The sequence below is a fragment of the Rousettus aegyptiacus genome, unplaced genomic scaffold (genome assembly GCF_014176215.1).
Source record: "Rousettus aegyptiacus isolate mRouAeg1 unplaced genomic scaffold, mRouAeg1.p scaffold_m13_p_1, whole genome shotgun sequence".
Classification (NCBI taxonomy): domain Eukaryota; kingdom Metazoa; phylum Chordata; class Mammalia; order Chiroptera; family Pteropodidae; genus Rousettus; species Rousettus aegyptiacus.
In genome coordinates, this window is record NW_023416284.1 from 16,530,133 (window position 1) to 16,546,824 (window position 16,692).

At 46.6% G+C, this 16,692-nt stretch overlaps 2 protein-coding genes across 2 annotated transcripts; both read right to left on the reverse strand.

The window, feature by feature from the left end:
* Nucleotides 1-920: 920 nt before the first annotated feature.
* On the reverse strand, nt 921-8,233 carry GPN2 (GPN-loop GTPase 2). The gene is made up of 5 exons (XM_016132122.2): nt 7,584-8,233; nt 6,862-7,018; nt 4,637-4,797; nt 3,406-3,536; nt 921-1,627 (listed from the first exon to the last, which is right to left on the reverse strand). Exons 1-5 carry the CDS (start codon nt 7,992-7,994, stop codon nt 1,555-1,557), a joined length of 933 nt encoding a protein of 310 aa, XP_015987608.1. The 5' UTR covers nt 7,995-8,233; the 3' UTR covers nt 921-1,554.
* Nucleotides 8,234-8,366: 133 nt separating this feature from the next.
* On the reverse strand, nt 8,367-14,755 carry GPATCH3 (G-patch domain containing 3). The gene is made up of 7 exons (XM_016132121.2): nt 14,313-14,755; nt 12,616-13,040; nt 10,891-11,065; nt 10,489-10,548; nt 9,768-9,889; nt 9,521-9,648; nt 8,367-9,077 (listed from the first exon to the last, which is right to left on the reverse strand). Exons 1-7 carry the CDS (start codon nt 14,746-14,748, stop codon nt 8,861-8,863), a joined length of 1,563 nt encoding a protein of 520 aa, XP_015987607.2. The 5' UTR covers nt 14,749-14,755; the 3' UTR covers nt 8,367-8,860.
* Nucleotides 14,756-16,692: the final 1,937 nt, after the last annotated feature.

Sequence of the window (16,692 nt, forward strand, 5' to 3'; positions counted from 1 at the left end):
GCCCTACAGGTGACTCACGGCCAGCCCCAGGCTGTGCTTCCTGGCCTCAGTTTCCCTGGCCTGCTCTGTGGATACTCCCCACCTACTTTGCAGGGTGTTAATAGGAGTGAGGAGCTTTGAACGCCTCAGATGAAAGAGGCTGGGGAAGCAGCCCCCCATTATTACCCCCTCCCAGGCCAGGCGTGGGAGCAGAGGTTGGCTGCTTTCATCCTGTTCCAGCCACAGGAGTCTCCTCAAAACCCCTCTCTGTTCTGGCTGCCCAAACTGGAAGCAAAGCTCGGTCACTGCCAACTCAGTGCCACTTCAGAATAGATTTTCCTAAACTGAATTATTCAACTGCTCAAACCACTAGTGTCCTACCTTCCCCTTGATGATTCAGTAATATTCTACAGGTGTCCATTCTTTCTTCTGACTGGCTACAAAAAAATTTTTTAAAAAATCCTGTGGATACTGTCTGTGACTTTTCAGCATTAAGTACTCACGATTAAGAAGTGGGCTATGAGAGAACCAGGCTGACCAAAGTTCAAATTCATCTGTTTCCTCACTGTAAAGTTGGGGCCTCTTGAGAGTCTCCCATCTTGTCTGTATCTCTAGGAGATGCTGTGTGAACCACATGAGGACCATGTGTGTAAAAGCACTTGGTAAAATACCAAGCCCCTCATGTGTGTTAACAGGAGTGTCTGCAAATAAGACTTCTGGCACAACTGCTATCTGTTGCCTTGTGCAGTCAAGCTACAACTGCAAAAGCCTGTGATGCCACCTACTGGCTGAAAGTATGAAATGCATTCAACCGGCTGCAAAAAGAGCAAAGAAAGCAAACACCACTATTTCCATCTTCAAACTTTTTTCTGAATTTTTGCCATGCCCCCTGTCACATTATATATACCTGTTTTTCTTTAAACAACTCACTTCATATGAAGAACCTTTTAAAGTACTTTTAATTACTACTATAAATGGAAAACTAGTTAGCACTTGCCAAAAATAGAATGAAACTGAAATAAATACAATGAAAATGTTATGATCTAGCTAAAAAGTGTTGCCTCTGAAAGCTCAAGCGTAAGGATCACTGTTAAAACTGAAGATTAACAAAAGTACATGATCAGGGGATGAGTGTCAAGCCTCTAGAATGATCCTGTGCTTCAGGGGAAACACTGCCCTGTATGGAGAAACAGAACTCTTCAGAGGGAGCGTGAAATTGCCTTCTTCTACCCTCAGCTCCCTGGATGGTTGAAGAAAGTTTGAAAGCCACAAAAGGTAGAAAATAAACTTGTATTGTTGCACATTCCACCATAGCCTGCCTGAGTGGGGCCGTGCTAAATTCCTGGTGGCAGTGCCCAGAGCTCATGAACATTGAGGTGCTCTGCTTGTTGTGGGTGCTCTGCTTGGCACCATGTCTGGTTTTTGGCCAGAAGTCCTTTGTAGGACTGGGTGTCCCCTTGCCGGCCTCCCAGCCAGGCCTGCATCTGCAGCTTGTTGAGCTGTCCACTGCTCACTGGGAGCTACAGCTCTCCCCCGCGCTGGGTTATGCCTCTTGTTCTCCAGAGCTGTTTGTTGTTACAGCTTCATAGTTTCCTGCTCCACAGAATGGTCTGAGGGTGCCAGGTACTTCTCCTGAATGCCCAGGGTACTGAGGGATGGTGTGTCAAGGCTGAAAGCAAAGGCAAGAATAGGGAACTATGCTGGGTGGAATCTGACCTCTACCGACACCTGCCCTCTATCTGGCAGATTCCTTCCATCTCTCTCCCTTCCTCATAATTATAGCTTCGGGCAATAGAGACCAACCGGGTCTGAGAAGCCCCTCAAAGCATCCAGACCCAAATGCTCCAATATTCACCAATTCCCCACATTGCTGAGGCTCAAAGGACCAGAGAATGCTAGTTCCATGTTACGACACATGCTCAGAGCCAGACCACAATGGTTTAAATCTTGGTTCTGCGTCCAAGAAGCTTTCTTCACCCACTCATTTCTCAGCAGAGCTGACTTTTCCCTTCTTTGTATCAATCCCTAATTATCTTATATAGAGTGAAGATGAACCTTAAGGAGATTAGGATGGTGGCCAGAATCTAAAATCAGCACAAATAAATATGGTTATTAAAAATACTCTTAAAATTCCTTAAATCATTTATTAAATATAGTATATGATTTTATGAATAGAATCCTGTATAACATGTATGAATGCATAAAATGTAGTGTGCAAAATATCATGGCACTATTGAAAGTGCCCCTCCCATTTTTTGCTGAGAACATGCAGTTGAATTTGCCAACATTTTAACTCCATGTGTGAGGCAGCTCCTCAGTCCCTTCTTCAAACACTGCACAGTCTATAAATGATGTCTACCATCATTTATAGACTCATCTGTTTCCCTGTGAGCTTTGTTTCCCATGAGTGAAAGAACCTACACAGATCACTAAGTGTTAGCTGGAACTACTTTCCTCCTTCCCCAGGGACTCTGGAGGGCTCCTTCTCCAGCATCCTGTGTAGATGCCAAATCTGAAACCAGCCTAGAGGGCTTGGACTTCCCTGTCCTGCCACACCTGAAGCCTCTGTGACCCGAGAGACACCCATACGTGACCTCAGCCCCACTCCCACTGGTCCAGTTCCGAAGGTGTGTCTCTCAGACAGCTGATTGTCCGGGGACCCCCTCAAACAAACCTGCCAGCTTTCATCCTTTCCAGATACGTGACAAACGTTCCTCTTCCTTTCCTTGCTTCAGTGACCAGCACAACCACCCATACCACTGTCTAAGCCACAATCTGGGAGTCTAAATTCTGCTCCAACGCCACTATCCCATAACCATCCAGTCACCAAGTCTGGTAGTCTATCTCCTTAATATTTTTCCAATCCATACCCTTCTTTCTATTCTCAGTACTAATGTTTCAACTCTTTTCATCCAGAGACTGAAAAAACTCTCCTGCCCCAAATCACACCCCTTAAATACATTTTCCACACTTAGCAGGGCTTTTCAAAAATGTACATCTGATCATGTCACACCCTGTTCAACAATACTGTGCTGGTTCCCACTGCTCGCCCACGAGCTAAAGTCCATACACCTTAGCAGAGCACTCCGGCCCTCCATCGGCAGCACTGCCCACCTCCCCTGCACCTCTGCACGCCCTTTCACACTTAAGACACCAGGCAAAGTGAACCCCCTGCATCTCTCCCAAATGACCAGTGACCTTTCATCCCTGGGCCTCTGTATTTCTTGCTCCTTCTGCCTCCCCTGCCATTGAGTCCAACCAACTCTGAAGCCTTCTAAGGGACCAGCTTTTGCGCATGAAAGACAGTCACCAAGGAGCCCAACTGGTCAACACAAAATCAGTCATTTACAAGGGTACATCTGGCCACTCCTGAGCCCCATGTCTCCCCCTCCTGGCTGTGGCTGAGAGGCTAGAGAGCAAGGATACGAAGAGAAATGGAAGTCAGCTCCCATTGCAGCAGACATCATGGCTTCCAGGCTTCGCTGCTCTTGGACTCCAAAGCAGTAGCCATTGGCTTTATCCACAGCCTGTAGGACCCGCTGGATACTCTCTTTGTCCTGGGTGGAGAGGAAACAACTCTATGAGTAAAACAGGTGTGTAGAATTGAGGTTGTACCAAACTGCTTAGTCTCCAAACATCCCCTCAATCTTGCTTCATGAAGCCTCTGTATATGCAGCTTCCCTGGCCTGGAGTACTTCTACATGTTCCCAGAGGCCTAGCTGCATCCCATCTTTCCCGACCAACCCACCTAGATTAGAATAGACCCTAATAAGCTCCTCTATGAACACCCATGGTCCCGAGGGTTTATCCTTATTGTAGGTCTGTTTCTACCATCTTACTATTAATAAGTTACTAACTCAACTGCCTCCTCTACTTGACAGTGCACCCCTTGAAGTCAGCAACTCATTTGTTGAGGTATCCCCAGTGCCTGGCACAGTACTTAGCTAACAGTAAGTACCCAATAAATATGCATGTAACCTATTTGTTCATCCACAGAAAAGTAGTAAGAACAGTTTATACATCACATGATTGGAAAAAGATTTCAAAATAATGCATTATAGTTTTAACACAATGCCTAGCACAGAAAGCTTTCAGTAAGTGGTAGTTGTTATTATTACTATTATATGGTTCACACCTCCTCATTTTAAAGAAAAAAAGTATGGCATTAAACAGGAAAGAGATAAATTCACTCAAGTCCAAGCATTGCAGAAAGAAATCTAACATGCACGGGTGTCTCCCAGGTTATCTTTGCAAAGTGCAAGGTGAGAGGCACCGGGGTTGGGTATGACTTTGCCTATCACACAAAATCAACAAGCAATTGCCCATCTTGAAGGAGTCTTGAGACTTGACCCTGGCCTTGGTCAAGTCTCTTGCTGGTGACTTTCTGACCTCATCCGTGTTTACACTGAGGAAGGAACATGTGTACAGAGAACCTAACTACACAGAATAGGTAGGGCCAACATTTGGTCCATCCTCTTTAATTGAGTTCTGCCCACCTGAGCCCCTGGTCCCAAAACCAAGGGGACAAAATGATAGTCAGACTTAGGACAAAGACCACTCTTTGAGTCCTCAAAGTCTAGTGTACCCTTGGCTTGGTGAGAACCCAGGCACTGTCAGAGCCTATAGCTAAGGGAAGAAGCCTCTTAGTCCCAGGTACCTGGATATTGAGAGGAATGAAGGAGACCAGGCTGTAGTCTTCAATGAGCTGCACCAGTTTCTCATTGAGCTGACGGTAGTGGCGGAAAAAGGGGTCAGAAGCCAGGTGGTCGAGCAAATAGGAGAGGTCCAGAACCTCTGTGTAGTAGTCCAAGTTAAAGGCTAAGGAGAGAAGGAGCTAAGGTTCAGGAGCAGCTGGCATCAGGCTAAAGCCCTGAGGATAGGGACCATATTTTCTTTCTTTCTTCCTTTGCCGTCATTCATTCATTTGTTCATTAATTCGACAATGGCATTGAAATGAAGTTACTAAGAAGGAAATAATTGCTTTTACCAGTTAGTTCTGTGATATACTATGTGGGCAGATACCCATCTTGGGGGGCTGCTGTGAGGATTAAATGCTATAACCCCAGGGTCTGGTACAGAGAAGTGCTTGATCAATGGTAGTACCCACTAGACTGCTTGGTCCTCTCTCATGAAACTCAGTCAGGTAATGCTCCAAGGTCCTGGTACACACACTGTAAGGACTCTAGCAGGGCGGCCTCTGGGTAAATTACTTTCTCTTTCTGAGCTAGTTCCTTCTTAATGTAAAATGAGGAGACCAGACTAGATGACTTGGAGGCCCCTGACTCAGTTCTATGACTACAAACTTCCTGCTAAGAGAAGGAAAATGGGCCTCCCTGCACTGTCCATTTCAGCCTGGAAAACTCAAGCAATCAGGCTACTCAGCAGATCTAACCCAAAGTGAGACCAGGGAATCAGGCCATCAGAGATCTATCAACTCACTCCTTGCACTCTGCCTCCCATGTTCTAATCAGCTCTAATTAGAAACTGACACCCTTGTGACTAAAGGAAGAATGGACATTCCAACTTCTTGGATTGCTTGATAGATATGTTCCTCAATGAGAATTAAGAAACTGGAGCCAGGTACATCTGGGTTTAGATTTCATCTCAGCTACCATACTAGCTGTGTGATTAACCTTGGGCTATTCATATAAAGTCTCTTGGCCTCAAATGCCTCATCTGGTTTGCACATTAGTGAGGATGACTGTCAAGAGTCAGAGCTAGAAAGGTCAAAGACCATCACGTAACCATTCAGGCTGGAGGCTGTGAAAGGGGAGAACTTGAGAGGACTGCATCATCTGGGCATATGTAAAATGCAGTTTCTGGGCTTGCAGAGAGATGGACCAGAACTCTGGGCCCCTCCATGACCTGACTAGCAGCCAGTCGGCCTCCCTGTACATGGCCCCTACACTTCACTGTCCTAACAACCTCGCTTCCTGCTCACTGCTAGTCCCTACAGCTGTTCTTCTCTAGGTTCCTTTGTGGCTGGAGATACTATTTAGGGAAATTGATGCCCTCAGATCAGTGGATCACTAATTTTGTAGGAAAGAATTGCTGGCTGTAGGGTCCTTATGCAATTCTCCCACCTCAAACCAGCCTGCTTTTCCCTCAGTCCTCCCTACCTTGACAAACGACTCCTTTATCTGTCCACTGGCTCAGTCAGAAACCTGAGCAACATCCTTAACTCCTCTTTCTCCACATCCAGTCCACAAAGAAATCCTATTTTTTCAGCAAGTTTTGAATCTATTTGTCATTTTCACTACCGCTGCCTGGGCTGCTGTTAAAATCTCCTAAAGGAGCTCTGTTTTCAAAATTCTTTTCCCTTACAATTCATTCTCCATAAAGCAGTCAGAATGGCCTTTTCAGTTCATGCTATTCCCTTAATATTCATGGATGTATTTCCTATGTACAGGTTCTGGCCCCTACTTACTTCTCTGACTTCATTTCCTACCACTCTTCCCCTGAGCACTATCTCAGCTACATGCCCGCTCCGCATCCTACCCTTTTCATTGAACAATAAAGCTCTTTCCTGACAAAGAGCCTTTACCCCTACTCGTCCCTCTTCCTAGAATAGTTCTCCTTTAGCTGGCTCCTCACCACTCTGGTCTCAGCTCAGATGGTGCTGCTTACCCCCTCCACTCGCTGTCCCATTATTTGGTTTTAATTCCTTCATAATATATATTACCATCTGTAGCTCCCTTGTTCCCCAAACCCAGAAGAGTATCAAGCACAAAATAAATGGGCAGGGGTCAGGACACCTGATTGTGGCAATGATCACCAAGCCACGAATGGTCCCTGGAGGCAGCTTCCTTCAGCTGAGATCTCTGCTTCATTCTGGCTCAGTCGCTACCCTACACCTTGCCTACCCAGAACAGGAGCTCTTACCCAGCTTCCCATAGTGCTCAATGAGGTCCATCTTGGAGAGGAGGTTGACATGGGGGAGCTCTATGTGCAGCATGGTGGCCAGGGAGGTACACAGAACTGAAATGAACTTGGCTGGGTCTGTGCAGTAGTGAGAATCTACCAGGTGGACAGCAGTCAACTGGGAGGGGAGAAAGAGACAGGGTGAGAGTGGTCTGGGGAGGCAGGGAACATTCCATCAGGGTTATGTCTCCCCCTTCAGACTGGGGACTCCATAGGACACAGTGCAAGCCTTCCCCAATAGTGTTCTCCTTCTGATTCATTCTAATAGCCATACTCATTTCCTCTTCCTAGAAGATATGGGCATTTTCTTACAAGATACCTTGCACTGAGCCTCCCAGTGGGCAACTGGTTCGATTCTCACTGCATCTGACTCTTTCACTTACTTTTGCCCCCCAACTCACACCAACAATCTCTATGCCACTTTCCATGTCACTCCTTCCATACTTCCAATAATCCCAAATTGGGCACTAAAACACCCAATTTACAGATGAGAAAACTGAGGTTCTGAGAGATAAAAGGACTTACGGAGGACCACAAAGCGAGTCAGTGGCAGGGCCAGAATTGGAAATCGCACGTTACACTCGGCCCCTACTTCGCTGTGTGACATGGGGGTGTGGCATGTCCCCCCACCCCCGTCTCAGTTCCTCCATTTGCAAAATGGTCCTGCTCAACCCAAGACGCACCCTGAGATCCCACTGTGCCATCTGGGAGAAGATGCTGCGCAGGGCACCGTGGTGCGTGCAGAGCTCAACTTGGCCTGGGCAGTCGAAGAGGAAGTAATAGCCACGGAGGGAATCAAGTTTGCCACGCAGCCAGTCCAGGTTGGCCTCCAGGTACTCCATGCAGTAGAGCAGGCCGCCGTTGGGCCCAAGGCACAGCGCGTCCATCACGTCGCCCAGTCCCACCAGCTCGCCCACGTCCACAGCGCACTCGTACGGAAGCCCCTCATTGGCCGGGTCCAGGTTCACTACCGCCACGCGCCGGCCTAGCGAGCGCAGGAACTCACTCATACCCAGGCAGTATGTGGTCTTCCCCGAGCCCGGCGGGCCGATCACCGCCTGCCCAAAGGCCGTGGCCGGAGCGGCGCCCGCCATGGGAAGCACGCGATCCCGTATGCAGCAGGTAAGCTCTGCAGAAGAAACACGGCGGGCGGCCACGCCTGAAACGAGAGCCTAGGGCGACGGAATCCCCGACGCGCACTTCGTGGAGGGTCGGCGGTGATGTCCCGGGGTCGCCTAAGGAACAGCAGCAAGGAACCGAGCAGTGCAAGAGCAGCAAACGTCCCGGCACTAGCCGGACCAACACCGACTTCCGGACGACGACGGAAACTGCCGTGTTGCGGAAGTTCCGCCTTTTCGGTGACGACACAACTTTGCGCCGAGGGACGTGGCTGTGTGCCGCTTTTCAACCCCAGCGAGGGAAACATTTTCCTCCGACCTTCCTCCAGGCTCAAATCAGAAGAGAAATCCGATCATAAATTTCTTTATTTTCTCATTCCCAGAGCACCTCCCGCAGATTCTCTCCTGTCTGGTCCAAGCCAGTTAGGGACAGAGGCGGTGGAGGGCCCGTCCCAAGACAGTCTCTCCCGAGCGCCACAAATCCTCTCCTCTTCCAGCTCTCTGGCTTTCATGGTGACAAGGAACGCTGTTCTGATAACCTCAGGCAATCCAGCTTTTCAAGGTACTGGGGTAGACAGCAGGGGCAAGCCCAAAGAGGGACCCAGGGTTAGGCGACCAAGAAGAAGAGGTCATCAAGCCCTTATATAGAAGGGCAGGGTAGGGGCTTTTTGGAAAAATGCCCTTGAGGTAGAGATCCAGAAGGCAAGTTCTGAACAAAGCATCCTAAACAATCCCTGTAGATTGCTGCTCCTGACTTCTGTTTCAGTGGGAGATAAGGCCAGGACAGAGGGCTGCCAATGTGCAGTTACAAGTGATATTGACTAAGGAAGCCCCTGAACCTGTCACTCAGGCTCTGGGGAGCTGTCCAAGGCACAGCTGGAACCCCTCACAAAGGTCATATTTGTCCGAAACTTCATGCTGGTGGGTGGCTGGCTGCGGAGCAGTGACTCCCCCTGGTCCTGGGGTAGGGGCTCATCATAGATGGTGGAGATGAGTCCCAAACCAGTTCCACGGGGCCTCTTCAGTTGCCCAAATGGCTGTAGCTTCTCTCCATGGTACCTGGATTAGAAAGAGCTCTCAGTGAGAGGACTGGTCTTTCTCAAACCCCAGTAAAAAGGGTTGGGAAGGGAAAGGGAAGTAGCTACTACATCTGGTTTATTCCAAAGACAGGAGCCTCTAAATCTGATTCTTTGCTCTCCACCCCCTTATCTGTCCATCAACTTTGCCAGCAACTAGAGGTCTCACATATTGTTTTCATTTTAAATAGTACACAAAGTTTAGAACAACTGTCACTACTCTGACTTACTTAAAGTCATTTCCTAATGGCAATCAGGTCCAAATTCCTTAGACTAGAGATCCAAACTTACTTATTTTCTAACTCTGCTTTAAAGTTCATTCCTAGGAGTCCCCAGCACCCATCCCAAAACCAAAGGGAAGAAGGAACCAGGGTACAGCTGAAAGGCTTGCTTGCGCTCCCAGGATAGTCCCTCAGCTATACTCACCCCAATCCATGCTTGCATCTAGGGTGCTGGCCATCACTATCCAGGGCCTCAGGCACCCCTGAGCACTGGCTGCCCAGGCCCTGGCCCTCAGCCCAGCCCTGCTGCTCCATCACTTTCCGTCCAATGCCCTGCAGAGGGAAAGGAGAAGACTCAAGAGATGGGGCTCTTAAGTGGGAGAGGGGAAGGAGAAGCGAAGGAATGGAGATAGAGAAGACAAAGGAGTCAATGGACTGGGTACAGTGCTCACCTTGGTGTGGCGCTCAAAGGTGCCCACCTGGCGTTTGATCACAGAGCCATTCTCCTGACCATCACGAAGTCTCTGTTCCAGACGCATTTGGACAGAGTCTCGGGCATCCTTGTCTCCACCATCTGAGGAAGCAGAGCCCAGTTTGCAGAGGGGTCTCTCTCAGCAGAAGGGGTAACAATCAGGTTTCTAGGACTTCCTCACAAGATTTATGAATTCATCTTTATGGTGTTTTATTACTTTATTATTTTCTCATTGCACTGGAAGCTTGCCAAGAGTAGGAACCATGGCTCTCCCATCTTACAAATGAGGAAATTGTAGTACAGAAGAATCATACCAACAAGTAAGAGAGAATTAGAACCCAGGTCTTCACCTTCCACCACCACTCTAGTGCATTTTTGACTCTACAGTATAAATTCTTAACCAGAGCCTGAATTCCTGATCCTCCCACTTGATCAGGGCCTGCCCATCAGACCAGAGCTCCCTCAGGGCTGTCCCCACATGTCCTTGCTCCACAAAGAAAGGAAAAATGCTCTGACTACAACCAGCACTTGATGTGTTCAACTGGAGATGTCTTAAAGAGAGGAAGCCTCTCAGTGAGCTACCCCAAGGGAACTGGTGTCCTGTCTCAGCCTCTGCTAAGCAGGTCGGGTAAAGTGTCACTGCAAGGCCAAGGCACCAGTTTAACCTCCCAGCACTGCAACCCCTGGGCCAGTATTAGTACCTCTGTCGTAGTATACACTCATGTCCACATCCCAGTCATCAGCTGTCTGTTCATCAAAGTCTGCAGATATAAAAGCATCAAGCAAAGTAAGCCAAGGGTTTTCAGTTTTGTTGAGAGTTAAATCTAGACTTAAACATATGTTCTAGAACTTGGGGCTTTTGATTGTAGTTTTAAATCTCTCCTCTGGGAGGGTCATTCAGAATTTGCAGGAGGTCTTTTCTATCCACTCCACTTATTTCCTCACCCCTAAAAAGGATGACTGGTCTCTCATATACAGTTAAGGTAAGCGACTTCCCTAGCCCTTCATTTGGGCCCACTACCAGGGAATCCACCCTGTGGAATAGAGAGCCCTGAGCCAATGCAAGAGGGATCACTCCCACCCTTGTCTGGTTCCAGCATTACCTCCTTCTTCCTCCTGCCAGAACTGGGCATCAGTGTAGAACACCAGGCCGGAGCCACCCTTCTCCCACTTGAGCTCGATCTCCTCCTCAAAGAGTCGCTCAGCAGTACGCTCCTGTCTGGTCACGTCCTCATGCAGCGCTTCATGACGCTCCCACTCCTCACCCCGGTCATCATCCTGGAAGAAGGTGGGGAGCGGAGACCTGCCTGTCTAGCTTCCTGACCTTAGGCCCACAAGGAGGGCAGCTCAGGACACAAAAGGGCTGTGAGATGGGCCCATAGCATCATTGCTCCAAATTTTTCTGAGATACAACACATATTAGGCCCTTGAGGCCTTAACCAACACCTCTCTCCAACTCATTTCTCAACATACTTGCTCCTTCCCCTGACAGACCTGACCCGCTCATATTTCTGCACTTTTGGTCATATTGTTCCCTTTGCCTGAAATATCTGACCTCTCAGCACCTTTTATTCACTTGAGTAAAACCTCATCCCTCAAGTTCTACAGCCTCCATGGAGCTACCCACACTGAGGTCCAAATCACTCTCACTGGTCTCTAATATTGTCAGTGCTAATCAGCACACACTATTTAGGCCTTTAGACATGATGTCACAAAAGAAGAAAGGATAAGAACTAATACCTATTGTCTACTGTGTGTCAGCCCCTTTCACATAACTTCATTCCTTTAATCACCCCAACAACCCTATGAAGTTAAGTATCATTATCCCCATTCTACAGATAAGGAAACCTAAGTTCAGGAGAGTAAAATGATTTGCCCAAGATAGTACATAAGAGTAGCAGAGCTGGCATTCAACCTAGCTCACCACAACATACAGCCGTTCCAGATGCTGTTTCTCTCCAGGGAGATTTAAGGGTCTTTTGAGGATGGGAAATTGATCTTAGAATATCTTTGGAATCCTGTGCTAGCTCCTGTGTTTACAACTGCTTGACTGGACTTGTGGAATGATACGATGACTCCTGCCTTGAAATCTTGGAGGCTCCTATCCCAGTTAAATTCCATGAAGTTTCAGGAATCACTGCTGCAGAGCAGATGCTGGAGAAAAGTTAAGACAGTACCAGCAAGGCGGTGTTGCAGATATGTTAGCAACTGTGCACTTGGAGTTTTAAAGAAATAGGTAAATTATTTTTAACCCAGAGTGTGCATCAAAGAAAAAAAAAAAGTTTCCCAGTAAATTATACCTCTCCAGATTTTATGGATGCATAACCAAGTTTGGAGAAAGAAGTAGAAAAAAAATGTGTATTTCATTGATAAAATTAGAGTGGAGGCTAGTGTTCAATCCACAGACTCAAGCTCAGAAAATAGAGGTGACTTTTCAGCCACATAATAAAAGCACATGGAGGTTAGACAAGCAGTGAACAAGTCTGGGTTCACATCCCAGTTCTGCCTCTACTTCCTTAGATGATCTTATCTCTTGGTTGTAGATTTTCATTTATGAAAAGGACCCTCCTGCAGTCCTTCTGAGGAAATGAAAAGAAGACCCCTGTGAGACTCTTCTGATAAGAGTTTTGGCCCCTCTCCCCAAAGAAATGCTTATTTGCACATGTAAATAAAGTTTTACCTTCAATGTGAGGGAGTTCTGACTCTGGAACCCTTCCGAGGACCCTGGGTTTAAAACTCTTTTAATGTACAATTGAAGAGTGGTATTATTAATGCCTTGGTCTCCCCTCCAAGTGGCCAGCAAGGACAAGGTGGCTCACTGTACTCACGTCATCTGAGTGTGACTCTTCTTCCTCCTCTTTTTCCCCTTCCTCCTCGGCCTTGCCACAGGGGCTGGCTGGTACATCCGTCAGGCAGGTTCCCTGGGGTATTTCCTCACCCTCAGCCGTGTACACAAGCTCTTCCTGCTCCACAGTCTCTGCATCCTCATACTTGAAGGGCACATTGCCATAGCGCCGGGAAGAGCCTGTCTTGGGGAACTGGAGCTGAAGCTGAGTGATGATCCGAGGGGGCAGGCGGCAGGCCCGGATCAACTCCAAAAAGACTCTCAATGGAGTCCCAACATTTCCATTGGGCATCAGCACCGGTGGGTTCAGCTCTGGCAGTTGCCTCAGGTCGGCCAAAGTGAAGGCTTCACTCTTAGCCTTCCGACTCTGTAGTTCCTTCCGGGTCTTGAAGGGAAAGGAGCCCAAACCTTGGGAAGCAGGAAAAAGAAAGGCTCTTGAAAACTAGAAGCCTCCAGCAACACTTGAGCCAGAAATTGGTCGAGGTTTAAATTCTTTAGCCTCAAGCAATTGCTCCCTTTCGAATTTCTCCAGAGTTCCTCTATTCCCCAACCAGAACCACCTAGTAATTTCATGCCATTTCTTGGCACCTCACCAGAGTACACAAGTTTCTCCCAGATATGGTTCCTGTTGACCTTCTGATTCTTAACTGCCTCCAATTTTCACCCCCTGTACACACAGCATGTGCTCCAGCCACATCCAACAATTTGACTTGCCCTGAAAGTTTCATGGGCTTTTTACATCTCTGTCTGCAAATGTCATTTACCATTTTTTTCCCACAAACTCCTGTTTATCTTTCAAGATCCAGATGAAAAACTACATTTCCTGATCCCTCTAGGAAATTGATTTCTCCCTCCTCTGTCCTCTCACAGAACTTGGTGATAAACAGCATAGGCTCTAGAGCAAAATACCTAGGTTTGTATTGTGACCCTGCCACCTACTATACTAGCTCTGTAACTGTGGGCAAGTAATATAATACTGCACTCCTCAGTTTCTTCATCTATAAAATGGCTAACAATGGCTCCTATCTAACAGGATTATTGTAGGGAGTCAATAAGAAAATGAAAGGCTTAGAACAGTGCCTAGTAAGTACCCAGGAAGTGCTCAGTAAATGTTAACAATTAGAATGGCATATTTATGACAATTACCCCTTTACAAATCTGTCTTCTCAGGATTCTGAGCACACAATGTGTCCAACTACATACCAACTACAGTTACACTAGATCTAGAAATATAAGCTAGATTTTGGTGAATGAATGAATTAGAGGGCTCTGCACTGTGTTTCCTGTTCTCCATCCAAGTGGTTTCCCATGAAAATGGAAGCTGTCCAAAGAAACTGTCTCTGCATCTTGCCGAGAGAGGACTGAGTAGGGAGCAACGAAAAGAGCGTAATAAATAAGAAGTTCAGAAATCTGATTTCCTTTTTATCTTTCTGGGTTGGTGCAAAATCAATCCCTCGATAGCGAAAAGAGTCTCAAAGAGGGCATAAATTGGAAAATGGAAGATCATCCTCACATACTTTCCAGGTTTTGTTCCTCTTTTTTTTGTAGTTGAGCCTGAAGCTCTGTCCAGAAATGACCTATACTCCTAAAGAATCATAACCAATGAATAAGTTATCCTCTTCACCCTTCAGGAAAGGTGCTTCTGCTGCAGGCCCAGTCTATTATCTTTCCCAACCGTACCTGATACCTCAGTGGGTAACCGAAGTCTGCGGATGACACAACGACCGGGCAACCAAGTCCCCTGAGAATCCAGCCACCGGCGGCCGGAGTACATGCGAACCAGCCTTTGGGCTTGAGCCGCGCCTTGTACCGAGATGACGCAGCAGCAGGTGCGGGTCTGGGTGGGAGTAGAGTCCCGAGTGGGGAGAGTGTGGGCATCGGTGACTGAAGTCTGGGCGAGAACCTGGCTGACAGGAGTTAGGGCAGAGTCAGGAGCAGCCTGGGAAGGGGTCCACTCAGGACGATGCCGGTAGTGGAAAGAGAGGAAGCCACAGCCGCGTTGTTCCCGGAACTGGCTAAAGTAGCTCCGTAACTGGGCCGAGCGCAACTCCGAGGGGATACCGCTCACTATTAAGTAAACTGCCGCCTCTTCCTCCGTCTCGCTGGGTACCGCCATCTTGGGTTGTCACATGATCGGCTAGAACCAAGTCTCGCGAGAACACCGCTAGTGGCGCTGCGGCTCTGCGTGACAATATTGTGTAATTTGTGGTTAGTCCGCTGGGGCCGTAGATGTGGAACCAGGGGATGGGGAGGTCCCGGGAAACTCATACAGATCCGTTTCCCTCAGAGGGAAGCCGGCGATAATGGAAAAATTCACCTAAGAAATGGAGTTACAGAGTTGTTTCATAAGCTCTAATTGAAGATCGAGTTAGAAGCCTGCAGGAGGCGCAATTTTTAAGATTTTTAGTTGTTGAGGATCTCCCAAACCTAATCTCATTTCTTTTTTAGGTTAGAGTCTTCATTCTTTCATCCATATTTGTTTCCAAAACATATTGGCGAACTCCCACAAATCGGTAAGAAAAAGATAAGCCAGTTGAAAAGGACACCGAAGACACTTCACAGAAGAGAAACACGTCCAGTTAACAATTACCAAGCCTAGCGATTCTGGAGAACTGAGAAGGTTAAGAACCCCTTTCTTAGGGGGTAGGAAGAAGAAACACCCTTCTTTCTATGACTTAGATAAAATTCATGAGTGCCACCTTGTTTATGTTTGACAAGGCTAGGCACAGTATCCAAATTCCAATTTTTTGCCTCATAAACATTTAGGTAAACTGCTTGTCCCCACTGATCAATCAAAACAAAATGCTCATTAACCAAACTTTGCTTAAGCTTCCCTGCTTCCCACAGGTCCCTGAACTTTGTCTCCTCTCACCCCTAGCTTCAGTCAGCACACAACCCTTCCTTTACCGCCCCTCCAGAGAATAGACTGGGTTCAGGGTAACACATCCTCTGATCTATTGTACCATTGTGCCATTCCTGGTCATCCCACTTCCTCACACCCATTTTTTTTTTTTCTAGCTTCGTTTACTCCTACCTACGAAAGAATAACGTTCGTGCCTAACCCTTGAAATGTGTAGATCTTATGGTCAGAGTATTCTCCCATTGCAAAAGCCTCCCTCTCTCAATTGCAATAGTTCCTTTCTTCCCTTGCAATAATCATTTCAAATAAAGCCTCTCCTTGCTAAGTCCAGATTTGTTTTATATAGGGATACATACATAAGTATACTGTAAAACCTTAAAGAAAAGTAAATAAATTATTAACCCAAAATTCAGGATAATCATTACTGTTGGAGGGAGGTGAGAGATTTAGAAAGGGACTTCAAAGTTGATGGTAAAATGAACTATGGAACAATGATGGCAGTTCATTGTACTGTTATTTATCCATTACTTATATTTTATAAATATTGTTTTACTCAATTTTAATAAAAACATCTTAAAAGAAAAAATAACTCATATTTCAAAAGCCAATACAGCAGGTGGTTATTTTGCGGCAATTGCAAATATACACCTATTTCAGAAACAAAAAAATAAAAACAGTTCTAATGAGCATCTGGGTAATTGTCACTAGGGATAATATTATACCTGGATTTTAAAATCTGCTGGTGGAAGCATAGATTGGTATAACCATTTTGGAAAAATGACAAGATCTACTGAAGTTGGGCACATATTCTATGACTCAGTAATGTCAGTTCTCGTTATACAGCAACAGATCTGCAAATATCTGTGCACCAAAAGATTTGTGCAAGAATGATCCTAGCAATATTATTTGATGAATCGAATGTGCATCAGCAGTATAATGGATAAATGAATTTTAGTGCAATGGGATACCATACAATGAAAATGAACAGGTTACTGCTACACAGAGCAGAAGAATGAATCTCAGATATAATATCGAATGAAAGAGGACAAACACAAACAAGTATATGCTATATGATTTCATTTACATAAAGTTTAAGACAAGTGGATTGGGTGAAAAAGGTGAAGGGATGAAGAAGTATAAATTGGTAGTTACAAAATAGTCATGAGGATGTAGGGTACAGCATATGGAATATAGTCAATA